The 16895-nt window shown below is 32.3% G+C and overlaps 1 protein-coding gene across 1 annotated transcript; it reads right to left on the bottom strand.

Moving 5' to 3' along the window:
- Positions 1–12065: 12065 nt before the first annotated feature.
- LOC125935098 (olfactory receptor 14A2) lies at positions 12066–13013 on the bottom strand. Its single transcript, XM_049648803.1, has one exon. The coding sequence runs from the start codon at positions 13011–13013 to the stop codon at positions 12066–12068; it is 948 nt and encodes a 315-aa protein (XP_049504760.1).
- Between the last annotated feature and the right edge of the window lie 3882 nt (positions 13014–16895).

Genomic DNA, 16895 nt, shown 5'->3' with positions numbered 1-16895 from the left:
GCATCCTAAAACCAAATAATCCAGTGAAGAAATGGGCAAAATACATGAATAAACACTTTTCCAAAAAAAGACAGCCAGATGGCTAACAGACACATGAAAAGATGCTCAACATCACTCCTCATCAGGGAAATACAAATCAAAACCCACAATGAGATATTAACTCACAGCTGTCAGAATGGCTAACATTAACAACTCAATCAACAACAGATGTTAGTGAGGATGTGGAGAAAGGGGATCCCTTTTGTATTGCTGGTGGGAATGCTAATTGGTACAGCCACTCTGGAAAACAGAATGGATGTTCCTCAAAAAACGAAAAAAAAAAAATAGAACTACCCCATGATTCAACAATTGCACTAATAGGCATTTATCCAAAGGATACAAAAATGCTGATTCGAAGGGTCACATGCACCCCAGTGTTTATAGCAGCACTTTCGACAATAGCCACAGTGTATAAAGAGCGCAAATGTCCATGAACTGATGAATGGATAAAGAAGATCTAGTGTACATATGACATCATCTTTACAATGGAATATCGTTCAGCAATCAAAAATAATAAAATCTTGCCATTTGCTGAAACATGGATGAAATTAGTGAGTATTATGCTAAGCAAAATAAGACAGAGAAAGACAACTATCATATTATTTTACTCATATGTGAAAGTTAAGAAACAAAACAGATGAGGGGCACCTGGGTGGCTCAATCAGTTAAGTGTCCAACTTTGGCTCAGGTCTCACCATTTGTGAGTTTGACCCTTGCATTGGGTTCTGTGTTGACAGCTCAGAGCCTGTAACCTGCTCATAATCTGTGTTTCCCTCTCTCTTGCGTCTCCCCCACTAGTCCCCACTCTCTTTCTCAAATTAAATAAACCTTAAAAAAATAAATAAAAGAAACAAAATAGATGAACATTGAGGAAGAGAAGCAAAAATAAGATAAAAACAAAGAGGGAGAGAAACCATAAGAGACCCTTAAGTATAGAGAAAAAACTGAGGGGTGCTGTGTGGGGAGATAGGCTAAATGGGTGATGGGCATTAATGAAGGCCCCTGCTGGGATGAACACTGGGTGCTAAATGTATATGATGATTCACTAAAATCTATTCCTGAAATTGTTATTACACTATATGTTAACTAACTTACAAGTAAATAAAAAAAAAAATATTGAAACTATTTTAAAGTAGATAAATTTTCAAAATATTATTAAAAACTTATTTTATAAACAATAATCCCTATTACATCAATGTAATTGACTTGTTATTAATAATTATGTAGTTGGGTTCAACATTGCATTTTTGTAAGATCCAGAATTCACTTCCTGCCAAGGACACAATGAATCTATAACTATATATGGAATGAAAGAGACTAAAAACTGGATAAATAGATGCTTCAAAACAACATATAATTGGACAACATTGAAATGAAAAGGAGGCAAATACACAGACACCCCATTAAGAAAAACATACCTTAGGTATGGCAATTCTCAATTAAGGATGCATCAAATGTACAGAATGTTCCCCTAAGGAGTGAAAGATTAAAACTTGCCATCAAGCACACCAACCTTTTGATACTGCACAACATTGATGAGCCCCTAAAACACTGGGCTGTGAAAATATATCGGGATTACTATAAGGAAGATTATAAATCCGGAAGTACTGGAAAACCCACTTTTAAAGGGCTTACACATAGGCTCACTCAACCTAGAATCCAGAAAAACACACATTTGAAAAGTATATAGACCAAAGATAAAGGAGATCCATTTACTAAGCTCAAGAAGTCTGCCAGAGAAGCGAAAAATAGCAAAGACTCTCCTGGGGCCTGTGATACTGGCAGGAGCCATATATATATATATATATATATATATATATATATATATCTCAGGTTACATCACTAATATAAGCATAGGCTATATATATATATATATATATATTTTAATCTCAGGTTACATCACTAATATAAGCATAGGCCCATACCGTTTTATAACTCTCCTTATTTCTTGCTTGTTACAGTAGACAGAGTGCCCTATCCACCAACACCCTGAAACAACCATGCCTCACCATTGGGCTAGTAACCAGCCCCACTCCTTCATGTGCCATAGCACATGTAAATAAACATAGTTAGAAGATAGTTAAGGAGATAGAAAATGTAAGAAAATACCAAACAGAAGTTATAACTGAAATGAAAAATACACCACAATGGTCTAACAGCAAACTGGATAAAATAGAATATCAAATTAGTGAACTGGAAGACAGAACAATGAAACCTGGACACAGCAGAAAACAAACAAATAAACCAACAAACAAACACAAGGTGTAAGTAAAAATGCCTTAAGGGACAACTGGGATAACATCAAGGAGAATAAAATTACAGAGATGCCAGTAAACAAAGGGAAATAGAAAGGAACAGGAAAACAAAATTGAAGAAATGATAGCAGAAAACTTGTCTAATCTAAGGAAGGAATTAGACATCCAAGTCCAGGAAACCCAGAGAAATCCAAATAAGATAAAATCAAAGAGATCCACATCAAAATGCATTATAATTAAAATGGTAACACTTTAGAATAAAGAGAGAATCTTAAAAGCATCATGGGAAAAAAGCAAAACAAAACAAAACAAAAAACCTTACATACATGGGAAACCACATGAGCCTCTCAGAAGTGTTTCTGCAGAAACTAAAGGCTGAAGTGAGAGACATGACCTATTCAAAGTGTTATGGAAAAAACAAAACAAAACAGAAAAAGAAAGAAAACTTTAACCAAGAACTTTCCAGATAAGCAAAAGCTAAAAGAGTTTATCACGACTATATTGGACTCACAAGAAATGTTAAGGTAACTTCATTAAGGAGAAAAAAAAATGGCACTAATTAATGTAAGGAAACATGAAAGACAGGAAAAACAAACTCACTTGAAAAAGTAAATACAGGAGCACATGGGTGGCTCAGTTGGTTGAGTGTCCAACTTCGGCTCAGGTCATGATCTCCCAGTTTGTGGGTTTGAGCCCTGCATCAGGTTCTGTGCTGACAGCTCAGAGCCTGGAGCCTGCTTCAGATTCTGTGTCTTCTTCTCTCTCTGCCCATCCCCCAACTCACTCTCTGTCTCTCTCTCTTTCAAAAATAAACATTTTTTTTAAATAAAAAAGAAAAAGTAAATATATAACAATGTTAGTAGATCAGTATTTAGCAAGCATATAAGTGAAAAGACAAATAAATTAAAATCACAATAATTAGTTAAGGGAAGCATAAAATAAAAAAAAGATGTTAATGTATCATCAAATATCTAAAATGTGTAAGGAGAAGTAAAGACTAAACCTTTGAAATGCATGTAATCAAGTTGTTAACAACTTAAAACAGAACTATTTACATAAGATATTTTATATAAACTTCGTAATAGCCCTAAGGAAAATAAAACATAAATATACAAATGAAACTGAAAAATAAATCTCAGCATAACACTAAAAGTCACCAAACCACAAAGGAAGAGAGGAAAGAAGAAAATGACAGAGAGAAACCTCAAAAACAGCCAGGAAAATAAGAACAACAACATCACAGTAACTATTAAAATATCAATAATTACTTTAAATGCAAATGGACTAAATTTGCTGGTCAAAAGAAATAGAATGGCTGCATGGATAAAATCTAAAGACATAGAATGGCTGAATGGATTAAATAAAACAAAACAAAACAAAACAAAACAACCCATCCACCTGCTGCTTACCAGAGTTTCACTTTAGAAGTAAGGATATACACAAGCTGGAAGTGAAAGAATGAAAAAAGGCACTCTATTCAAATGAGAATTAAAAAAAAATACAAAGAAAAACTGTAGTGGCTATAGTGATATCAGACAAAATAAATTTTAAAACTGAAAATGGAATACAAGACAAAACCTGGCACTATATATTGAGAAACATGTTAATCCAGCAGGCAGATATAACATTGGTAAATCTCCATGTGCCCAACATAGGGACACCAAAATATATAAAGCAAATATTAAAAGACTTAAAATGAGTAATTGAAAATATAAAAATAGTAGGAGACTTTCATTCCCCACTATTATGAATGGATAAATCATTAAGAGAAAAAAATAACCACGAAACAACAGCTTTTATAGACACATTAGATGAGATGGACTTAATAAATATATGCAGAATATGCCATCCTAAAGCAGAAGAATACAAATTCTTTTCCAGTACACATGACATATTCTCCAGGATAGAGTATATATTGGGTCACAAAACAGGAACTAGTAAAATCAAGAAAATTAAAATCATATAAAATAATTTTCTCACCATAAAGGCATTAAACTAGAAATTAATTTAAGGAAAGAAATGGGTCCTCTTTAATAACCCTGTTCCTTTCTGAAAAAATAAAAAAAAAATTAAAGAAGAAAATGGGAAAACCACAAAAATGTAAGGATTGAGTGATATGCTACTAAATAACCAATGGGTCATCCAAAAAATCAAAGCAAACATTAAAACATATCTAGGGAAAAATGAAAATAGAAATATAATGTACCAAAATGTACAAGATGCAGCAAAAGCAGTTCCAAGAAAGAAGTTCTTAGCAATATAGGCTTACCTTAGGAAAGGAGAAAAGTCTCAGGCAATCCAACTTTACACCTAGAAGAACTAGAAACTGAATAAACAAAACATCAAATTAGTAGAAATAAATATAAAAATCAGAGTAGAGATAAATGGAATAGAGACTTAAAACACAATAGAAAAGATCAATAAAAATAAGAGTTGGTTTTGTGAAAAGACAAACAAAATTGACAACCCTTAACTAACCAAAAAACAAAAATTAAAAAAGACTTAAATAAATCAGAAATGAAAGGAGGGTGCCTTAGGTGGCTTAGTCAGTTAAGCCTCTGAATTTGGCTCAGGTCATGATCTCACAGTTCAAGGGTTTAAGGCCCGCCTCAGGCTCTGCACTGACAGCTCAAAACCTGGAGTCTCTTTCAGATTATTTGTCTCCTCCTCTCACCTCCACCTCCTCTCTCTCTGTCTGTCTCTCTCTGTTTCTCTCTCTCTCTCTCTCTCTCTCTCTCTCTAAGATAAGTAAACATTAAAACAATTACAATTGTTTTAAGAAATGAAAGAATTTACAGCTATTAACAGAAATGCAAAGAATAAAAAGAAAACTACCATGAACAATTATATGCCAACACGTTGGACAATTTAGGAAAAATGTATAAATTTTGGAAATGTGCATCATTTCCAAGGAAATGAAGTTTTCCAAGGAAATAGAAAACTCTGAATAGATTGATTATTAGTAAGGAAATTAAAATTGTAATAAAAAACCACCAAACAAAGTATGTCTAGGATCAGATAGCTTCACTGGTGAATTCTACCAAACATTCAAAGATTTAATACCTATTCTTATCAAAATTTACAAGAAAATTGAAGAGGTGGGAAAACTTCAAATACATGTGATGATACCAGCATTACCATGACACCAAAACCAGACAAGGACGCCACACAGGCAAATTGCAGGCCAAAAAAACTTTGAGAAATATAAATGGAAAAAAATAAAAAAAACTCTCAACAAAACGTTAGTAAATCAAATTTCACAATACATTGAAAGGATAATATACCATGATCGAGTGAGATATATTCCAGGAATGCAAGAAGGGTTCAACATCTATAAATCAATCAATGTGATACATCACCTTACCAAATGAAAGGTAAAAAAACATGATTATCTTTATAGATACATAAAACATTTGACAAGATCCATTTTATTATAACAAATTTCTTGTAAGTTTATAATAAAAAAAAAACTCTCATCAAAGTGGGAATAGAGGAAATGTAACTCAACATAATGGAGGCCATATATAACAAGCGACACCTAACATTATAGTCAATAGTGAAAAGCTGAAAACTTTTTCTTAAGGAACAGAAACAAAGCAATGATGCCCATGTTCATCACTGCTATTAAACATAGTATTGACAGTCCTAGCCACAACAATTAGGGGAGGAAAAAAGAGTAATAAAAGCCATCCAAATCAGAAAAAAAGTAAAACTGTCACTATTTGTGAATGATAGGCCACTATGCATAGAAAATATTAAAGACTCTGCCAAAATAAAAGAAACAAACAAACAAACAAACAAAACAAAACAAACAAAAAACACTGTTAGAACTAATAAGTAAACTCAGTAAATTTGGAGAACAGAAAATTAATATATAGAAATCTGTGGCATTTATACACAGAAGACGAAACAAAAAAGAAAGATTAATAACAGCATTTATAATTACATAAAATAAACATAAAACACCTACAAGTAAATTTAACCAAGAAAGACCTGATGAAAGAAATTTAAGAAGATAAATAAATAGAACAATATTCAATGCTGATGGATTGAGAAATTAGTATTGCTAAAATGTCCATACTATCCAAAACAATATACAAATTCAACACAATCCCTATCAAAATTCCAACAGCATTTTTCTCAAAAGTAAGACAAATAATGCCAAAAGATGTATAGAACCATAAATAAACAAACAAACAAATAAATAAACAAAAATGGCTAAACCTATCTTGAGAAAGAACAAAGCTTGTAGTATAATACTCCCTGATTTCAAACTATTACAAAGCTATAATAATAAAGGAAGTATGTATGATATTGGTACACATACAGACACATAGATAATGAATTGAATTAAAAGGCCAGAAATAATCCCAGACATATATGGGTAATTAATCTACAGTAAAAGAGACAAGACTAGGGATATGTAATGGGGAAAAGATACTTTTTCAATAAATGGTGCTGAGTAAACTGAGCAGCCACATTCTGGAAAGAAGAAGAAGAAAGAAAGAAGGAAAGAAAGAAAGAAAGAAAGAAAGAAAGAAAGAGAAAGAAAGAAGAAAAGAAAGAAAGAAGAAAGAAGAAAGAGAGAAAGAGAGAAAGAGAGACAGAAAGAGAGAAAGAGAGAGAGAAAGAAACAAACTGGACTGATACTTTGAAATTAACTGAAAAGGGATCACATAATTGTATATAAGACCTGACACCACAATATTCCTAGAAGACATTTGTCTTAGTGACATCTTTGTAGATTTGTCTCCCAATGCAAGTGACACAAAAGCAAAAATAAACTAATATGAATACACCAAACTAAAAAGCTCTGCACAACAAAATAAACCATTGCCAAATGAAGAGTAAATCTGCTAAATATAAGAACAAAATTTAAACCATACATTTGATGAGAGTTTAATATCCAAAATGTACAAAGGACTTATACAACTCAACAACAAAACAAATAACCCAATTTAAAAACAGGGCAGAGAACTTGAATAGAAATTTTCCAAAGAGGACATACAGATGGTGAACAGACACATGAAAAGATGTTCAACATCACTCATCTGGGAATGTGTGAATTAAAACCACAATGAGTTATCACTTTACACTTGTGAGAATGGTTAAAATGAAAGACACAAAAAATAGCAAGTATTGGTGAATATGCAGAGAAAAGTTAATATTCATGCACTGTTGGTGGGAATGCAAACTGGTACAGCCACTGTGGAAAAGAATATGGAAGGTCCTCAAAAATTATGAAATACAATTACCATATAATTCACTAATTCCACTATTGAGTATTTTTACATAAAGAAAATTAAAACACTAATTCAAAAAGTTATATGCACCATCTATGTTTTCTGCAGAATTATTTGAAACAGCCAAGATATGGAAGCAACTCAAGTGTCCACCCATAGATGAATAGATAAAAAATAAGTGATATATTTATATATAAAAATATATATAATGTATATATACAAATAATATATATACAAACAAATAATGTATGTATACTATATGTACATACGTATTATACATAATAAATTATATATACAAATATATTTATATATAATATATATAAACACACATATATAATGCATATACACAAATAATATAAACATACACAAATAATATATATACACATTATATATGATATTATATATATGTGTATACACACACACATATATATATATATATATATATATATATATATAATGGAATATTACTCAAGCTCTGCATCAGTACTGTGCTGACAGCACAGAGCCTGCTTGGGATTTTCCCTCCTTCTCTCTCTCATCCCTTCCCCATCTCAGGCACACACTCTGTCTCTCTCAAAATAAATATATAAACTTAAAAATCATCCTTTAAAAGAAATTCTATAAATTTATGAATACCATATGGAGGTAGAAATATACCAAATATTTATAACATAAATATATACAAACATGCAAAAATATATAAATAGAGAACTTATAGCTCTTATTCTAAATCTGTAGCCATGAGTCTGTAAAATAGAGTAATATTTCTGGTTTGTCTAAAATAGTTAGGTCTTGTCTTTTCTCCACTCAAATTTTCATCTGAATTGTGTTTCTAAAATTGGGATAATTTAAGGATGTTTGCTTACCAACATTTGTGGAGGAGAATTTCAAGACCTTCCCTTGTCCTGATAATGTAATCTAGTGCAGACTGTGGACTTAAGTGTAGGTGAGTGATGGAGGAGATATCTAGTGGCTGTCTGGATGTTTCCATGACCATGCTAGTGACCAAAACATGTAGTTTATTTCAAAGTAGTCTTTTACCTTTTCAATTTTGAGTACTTGCTTTTGGGGGGTTTTCAATTACTTGAGAGTCCTTGAGGTAGGGCTTGGCAAGGGGCCCAAAGTTCAAATGACTGTAGAAACTAGAGTTGGAAAAAATCTGGTAGAAGTAGACAGAAGGATGGAGGTGGTATTGGCTCAATAGGGGATATGCCAAAGGATTCAAGTGAACTGAATGGAAACTCTAAGGTAGCAAAAGGGGAAACACAAGGGGAAGTCATGGGAAGGAGGAAATCTCAGGTGAGCCATTTTGATAAGATCTTTTAATATTTTAATGCATCCATACCTTCTTTTCAGATTCAGATTAGAAAATAAGCAGATTGAATTCCAAATTATTCTCAGCAACATCATGTCAACAAGAAGGGGATGGTCAGAGCAGGGCATACAGTCAGTAAGGATTCCAAATAGGGGTTTGAGTCATTGGAGAAATTTCCATGGGTAGACCAGGACCAAACTGGAAGAACAGAGAAATCTTAAAAAAAAAAATATCTCCTATCAGATTCTGAATATCACCTTCCAATTACTTTCCAATTTCAGCTCCTGGCCACAAAATTCTCAAAATAAAAATGCCCTTTCAAAAATCTTATTATTAGCTTTCAACCAAAATGATCAGTAAATATTTGTGAAAGAATTAAAGTCTTAAAAATGTTTTTCTTTTTTGTTTTAAACCAAGGGATTAAAAACCAAAGCTAATATGCCTTTTGTGATTTAATCATTAACTCAAGGAATGTCTCAAAAGAGAGTGCAAAATATGCACCCTCTTATGGTCCTGAAATATTCCCAAAGAGAGCCAAAAGAAAGACTTAGGTAATCTCCCCATAGCTGGTAACGGTCAATACTATGTTAGCTGCAGATGGGGTACAACCCACATTTATTTCTTGCCAGACTGGGAGTTCTCAACCTGACAGCTGGTTTCCTGAACATGTAGAAACCAACTACCTGCATGCATAGGAGGGTGGAAAGCCAAACCATGTTCTCGGGACTTAAATAAGCAATAGGAATGCAATAGCTGTCCCTAGAAAGAAAGGCTTTCTTCTATAATCAATGGGTATCTCAAAAGTAATTTAACCAGAGTCAAAATCTAAGAAAGCATTTTCATTTTTTATCTTGCTACTTTAAATTTGGAAAAGAAGCAATAAAGAAGAGCTTTGTTTTGTTTTGCTTTCGTTTTGTTCTGTTTTTGTTTTTGTTTTTGTTTTCTCTCTCAGCTGGGCACTATGGAGTTACAGGAGAGCTGACTTTGATTAAAATTCTTACTTTCTGCCAACTTCTGCCAATTTTCCCATAATCCCTTCTGCATGATCCAGAGCTAATTCATTGACCCAGTCATACCTGCTCAAGTACTAGAAACTGTAGGGGATAAAAAAAATATTCTATACCCTTTCAGTTCTTGACTGCGACCCCTACAATAAAAGAAAATTATAAAATTTATTTAATGTAAGTATTATATGACAAGGGAGCTTTCATAAGGAAATGAAGACCCAAAGAAATGATTGAACCTGAGAGTTTTTATCCTAGATCTGATGAAGAGTGGAAAACCATGGAAAGATATAATAGGAGAAATAGAGCTAAGCATAATAAACTGGGGGAATAATTTCAAGATCTATTTGGTCAGATTACTCTCCTTATCCCATTACCTCTGGAGATATGGATGCTCCTTTCCAAGGGGAGTAGAGAAGGCACCCTTCACCTGAGGGCTTTATGATCTGCATCACAGAAAAATAAGAAAACCTTTTCTCACATTCTTTCAGGAAATTCAGCCTAACTCATTACCTGTCATCATAAGAATATGTCACTCCTCACAACTACTATCCTAAAGATTTTAGTATCCATTACTGATTACATCACTTGTGATATGGATTATTAAAATGATGACTTTTCAATCACTCCTATATTTAACAGTTGCCAGTCTTCTAAAGAAAAAAAATAGTTTTTCAATTAGTGTTTTCTCTCATAATAAAAACACATTATAGATAGTGAGGGAACAAAAATATCTCCAGGAATTTCCCATGAAATATTCAATTTCAAAATATTTAATCCAGTACCATTTTTTTACAATATAAATTTAACCACAAGCAGTCTAAGAATCTTTTTTTTTTGACAGATTTTCCCAGGTAATTCTGACAGTTGATACACATACCCATCAAACAAATCCAATTATGTTTGCCATATTTCTTTCTTTAAGGGTAAAGAACAAAAATAAGTGGGGACTTTTTCATGGATTCTATGGGAAATCTTAAAGATAATCTTATGTATATGATATATAAAAATTATATTTTATCATATATGAAAAAGCATAAGTATATATTTATAAATGATATTAGCATGGTAAAAACCAAAGTTGTCAGAGGATATTTGGGGACATGGTTAAATGAGATCATTTGTGCCTGAGAAAAAATATCAGCCATCTATCACTTGATTAAAGCGGTTGATTAAAATATCAACCAATTTTAATCCAAGTGACAATAAAACATTTATATTATGATTTAAAAATAAAAGAATCCGATTGAAAATATCTAAGAAACCTTTGTATTATTTTCCTTAAACAATGAAGGATGGAACAATGTCAATGTAAATCCCAGAGAGTTTTTATAAAACACAGAATCTTTATGTAGTTTTGTACAAATTAATTAAAAAAAAAATATATTGGAGGCACTAGTGAAGAAGTCAAAAGAGAGTCCATCCCCAAGTGAGAAACTTCTGCTATAGTATTAATATATTTCATAGCTTCATGTCACTCATTAGAACCATTCATCATGCCATAAATAGTAGTAAGGACCTTTCTGAATTATAGACAGGTAAACATGCAGGCATACATGTCTTATAGACTCAGACCTCTGCCTGGTGTCTCTCTGGAAATACTATTTACCCAGTTGATCAAGAGTTATCTTGGGGAACTGTGCTGAGATGTATTTCTCTCCAGGATTTTGTCTCTGTTTTATATGTCTCTCCTGAGTGTTGTTTATAGATGTAGGAACATCTCTAGAATGGCCCATAGCCTACTGCATTATGTTTGCTTACTTTTTGTTCTGCTTCAGCACTAGACAGTCTGATCCTTCAGAAAAGTGATATGGAAATATTATCTTGGTAGTTCAAATGCTTTTTATGGCACTGTATCTGTTGAAGTGCCTCATTTAAAAATATGTAATAAAATAGTGAAAATGAGATTAAATCACAAAAATTATAAACATCATGAGAAACAAGCAATTCTTTTAGAAGATCATACCACAAATGAAGAGATTCTTTGTCATTGAAGACCGCTGCATGAGAAACATGTGACACTTATGTGTTAGTTGTGTATAATGCCACTACCTGAACTGGAAACAGACAATTAGGCTGTTGAGAATTTATTTACATTGGTGTATGTGAGTACATAGTTTTCTTTTATCGAATTGTTCCAAAGTTAGGAATGAGGTAACTGATGAGAAAATCTATTGTGATCAGTAAGATACTATATCATTGATAGATGTTAGTTAGTATTAAAAGATGTGAGACCAAGTGTTTTCTGTAGCAATCTCATAAGAGCCCATTTCATGTCTTTGTTCCTCAGGCTGTAGATTACAGGGTTGAGTATTGGAGGTATCACGGTGTAAACCACAGAAAGCAACCTGTCAATAACTAGGGGTGTATTTGAGGTTGCTTTCAGATAAACAAAACAGGCAGTTATAATAAAAAGAGTAAAAACAACAAGATGGGGAAAGCATGTGGAGAAAGCTTTTGACTGACCTTTTGTGGTAGGAATCTTCAGCACAGTGGAGAAAATATAAGCATAGGAGATCACAATACAGATGAAACAAGATATGCCTAAACACATACCTATCCCAATACTTGTATACACCACTAGGAGTGTTTCATAACAGGAGATACTTAGCAATGAGGAAACATCACAGAAAAACTGTGGGATCACATTGGAGCCACAGAATGGCATGACAAATGTGCCAGCAGTATACACAGTTCCAAAGAGTCCTCCAATGGCCCAGGAAACACCTGCCATCACTGTACAGGCACCAGCGTTCATGATGACTTTGTACTGCAGAGGACAGCATATGGCTACATAGCGGTCATAGGACATGGCAGTAAGGACAAATATCTCACTTGCTGAGAAGGAAGTCATGAAAAGTAGCTGGAAGGCACACCCTAAAATGGAGATGGAATTGCTGTATGTTAGGCTGTTGACAATCAATTTGGGGATTGGGACAGACACAAGGAAGACATCCAGGAATGACAAATTCTTCAGGAAAAAGTACATTGGTGTCTGTAGATGCTGGTCTAGGGTAATGAGAGTGATGATGAGAAGGTTACTCATCAGGACAGCCAGATAAATCAGTAGGAAGAGCACACCATATAATATCTGAAGCTCTTGGATGTCAGAAAACTCCACAAGAAGAAATCCTGTCACTAAGGTGACATTGGCCATGCTAGAATCTCTTCACTGCCTGTTAGGACAATGAAATAATGAAAAAGTCAATTTCTACCACCTGACCAGAACTATATTGATATGTACCATCGTTTATTTGAAAAAGAGCCATCCTATGTATCTTAAATACTTCTACAGAAATTCCATCTTATTTTTTAAGGTAAAAGTGTTTCATAAGTAGTACGTGAATTCAATTAGTATTCATATAAATTACATCTGATTCTGTAGCTTCAATCTGAACTTGCTACCAGATGTATACAATTTGACTAAATATGAAAGTTTTCCCGACACACTAAGTCCTTGCCCTCAGACTGGTATTGTGCCATGCATAATGACAAATCTTTTTGTTTTCTGAACAACAATTCAAAGTTCTATGTCTTTATAGTGTGTTAGGATTACTAATAATCTAATGGGAGTAAATCAATTCTCCTTTGTTATTAAAAATCATTACCTCACATTTACATTTTATTAAATACTCCACTGTAAGCAAATAACTTTTTTTATAAATATATGGACATAACCAAGGTGACATAAACAAGGATTATTTTTTCAATGTTTTTATTATCTTGAGGTCATGCAGTCACATATGTTGAATGTTTCATTTCATATGAGACAGAGAAAAAGAAAGAAAGAAAGAGATAAATTATTTAGCAAAACTTAATGTCCTTTGAATACACACATATGTAGAAAGCTATGTTATTGTGGCACCTTGTCAGTAATTGATCTTAAATAAAAATCTACTTTAGAAGTTACTATAACAAAATTTATCACGTATTCTGTCTGATTGTATCTTTTATTCATTATTTTATGTTGCCTAGAATTTATTTTTCCATTCATCAGATATTATCAAACTATTTCCCTACATTGTTTGCTACTGTGCAGAATTATTTAGTGAAAAGAGCAACAAGTGTTTAAATATATCAGACACCAAACTGGATGACAGATATTAAAAAAAATAAAAATAAAAGGTTTTCTGGAAGTTTTCAGTCAGTGGGAGGAGGCATAAAATGATGAATATATAAATCTATGAAGAAGCAAAAATTAGATGGCGATGGGTTCCATTGCAAATTTTTTTAAAAAATGTAACATTTTATAGATTATCCCAGCAGCTACTGAAGGATAGAGGGGAAGGCGCTCCCTTTTGGAGTTACCTAAAATCTAAAGCCTAAATGAAGCGTAGACTATAGTGAAAAGCCCAGTGGATGGAACATTTTAAGAAGCATAGTTAAATAAATAGAAGTCAAGGCAATGGACATATGTATCATATGTGATTTGTGGTGAATTAGAAGTATGTATAGTAGGGCAGTGAAATAATCTTGAATACATTTATCAATTTATTCCAAATGTCTGTCTGGAGAAATATACAATGATACACCAAAAGTGGGAGATGGGTGAAAAATTTGGTTAATTGAATCTCATTGTTTTTGGTTTCTGCCCTATATATATTTAATATCTACAATACTGATTTTTGTTTTCTTGTTTGTTTGTTTGTTTGTTTTGGAACAGAGACTATTTAACATTTTACCAATAGAAATCTGAAATTCATACATTGAACTAATTCTAACTCTTCAACTGCTTGGGCAAAGGATGATTTATCAGATGTTTCCAACAAGTACACCTGAGAGCAGAAGTTTATCTTGCCCCACAAAAACAGTTCAACTTACCAGTTGATTACCTGAAATTAATATGAAACTATATCTTCCTTTGGAAATTCTTGGTTATTATGGCATAATATGTTGCTAATATTCTGTTGAAGAGCTCAAAGATCTCTACAATGTAATATATTTTTTTAACACGGAGGAATGAACATTAAATGCAACCAGGAAATTCATTTGCCCTTTATTTTAAATGTGACGTCATTTGAAATATTCTCTAGTCAATGTCTCTACAACAAATCATTTTTAAGGGATGTGACAAATTGCTTTGAATTCCCAAAAGAAGAGAGTCTTAAAAGTTTTCTGAATAGCCTTATTAAGTGATAATCTCCTAAGGCCTTATGGATTGTAATCACTGTTATTTTTTATAGGCACAATTGTTCAGTTCTCAGAAAACATAGTGTAATATATCTAAAAGGACATGATTCAGAATTCTACTAGAATAATAATAAAACACTTAAATATTTCTTTAACTCCACTTAGTAATAAACTATTATTACTTGTGATTATCACTCCAAAATTGATACTAATAATTTGAGCACTTTGCTGTACATGAAGACTTCTGACAAATATTGCTAATTACTGACTCAACGCATCTCTGACTGAAGTTGAAGAATGTTCATTTAGTCAAATGACTTTGGAAATCTGACATGTATTACACTCTGAGAAGGCTTGCTATAAGCTTGCCATTTAACATAGAAAGCAAATAAGTTTTATTGGTCATCTGTCAAAAACAATCATTGTAGGGTAATAAAACTGAAATAATTTTTAAAGATATTGTAAGAATTTGGAAGTCCAAATTCTTTTTATTTTTATTTGTGTGTGTGTGTGTGTGTGTGTGTGTGTGTGCGTTTGCTTTGGCATCTAATAGATCTTAGTAGCATTAATTAACACTTTCAGTTAGTTCCTTTAGAAATAATTTTGGCTACTGGAGATATAATTAACAAAATGTCATTTGTCTACTACTAGATAATTGCAAGAAAATATTTTAAAAAATAAAATTTAATCTCTGTTACATTGAAAGTTGAGAGCATAAATAGTAGTGTAGAGAATTAAATAACATTTTACACAATCATTTACACAGCTTGACATAATTAAAAATTAATAGTTTTGAAATACTGACTTTTTCATGAGTATGATCCAAATTTATTTTTGCCAAAATAAAACGAATTTAAAAATAAAAATTAGATAGGTAATTTGTGCTAGAAGACATACAATTTCAGTATGTAGAATAAAGATATCTCAAAACTTTGAATTAAAACTGTCCTTATTTTATTAAAATATCAGCACATTGATTTGATGTAAATATGAAATATAAATGAATTTTGAAATTATTGCAAAATATACATGGCTTATTTGTGATAGCCTTGTTTTACTCTAATTTGTAAAATGAGTTCAAACTTACAAAAACGTTGCAAGAATATTGCAAGGATCTTCAGATAAACTTTACCTTAACTCTCCAATTTTTTTACGTCTTTAATTATAATTCCAATATATTTAACAGATAATGTTCAATTAGTTTTAGGCATACAATATAGTAACTCAACGTTTTGTACATTAATGGTTATGTGATAAGTGTAGTTTTTAATCCCACAAAACATTTCAACCATGCCCCTCCCACCTCCCTTCTTGTAACCAACACTTTTTTCTCTGTAGTTAGTCTGTTTCTTGGTGTGTCTTTTTCTTTTCTTTGTTTCTTTGTTTTGTTTCTTAAATTCCACACAGGAGTGACATCATATGGTATTTGTTTTTCTTTTACTGACTTATTTCATTTAACATTTTACTTTCTAGCTCCATGCATGCATTTAAAAATAGTAAGGTTTCATTCTTTTTTTTAATGAATGAATAATATTCTATTATTTCTTCTTTATCCATTCATCTACCCCTTGGCATTTGAGCTGCTTCCAAATTTACAATTGTAAATAATGCTGTAATAAAAATAAAAATGAATGTATCCATTTGAATTAGTGTTTTTGTACTTTTTGGGATACACACTAAGCAGTACAATTATGGATTGTAAGGCAGTTCTAGTTTTAACATTTTGAGGAACCTACATACTGTTCTCAAAAGTGGCTGTACCAGTCTGCATTCCCACCAACAGTGCATGAGGGTTCTTTTTCTCCACATTCTTGCCAACACTCATTGTTTCTTCTGAATTTGATTTTATTCATTCTCACGGGTGTGAAGTGATATCTCATTGTAGTTTTGCTTTGTATTTCCCAGATGA

Source organism: Panthera uncia, assembly GCF_023721935.1.
Source record: "Panthera uncia isolate 11264 chromosome A1 unlocalized genomic scaffold, Puncia_PCG_1.0 HiC_scaffold_17, whole genome shotgun sequence".
NCBI lineage: Eukaryota > Metazoa > Chordata > Mammalia > Carnivora > Felidae > Panthera > Panthera uncia.
This window is presented reverse-complemented; position numbering and strand designations above follow the sequence as displayed.

Coding starts and splice junctions, on each gene's coding strand:
- LOC125935098 (XM_049648803.1), bottom strand. CDS start 13,013: ATGGCCAATGTCACCTTAGTGACAGGATTTCTTCTTGTGGAGTTTTCT.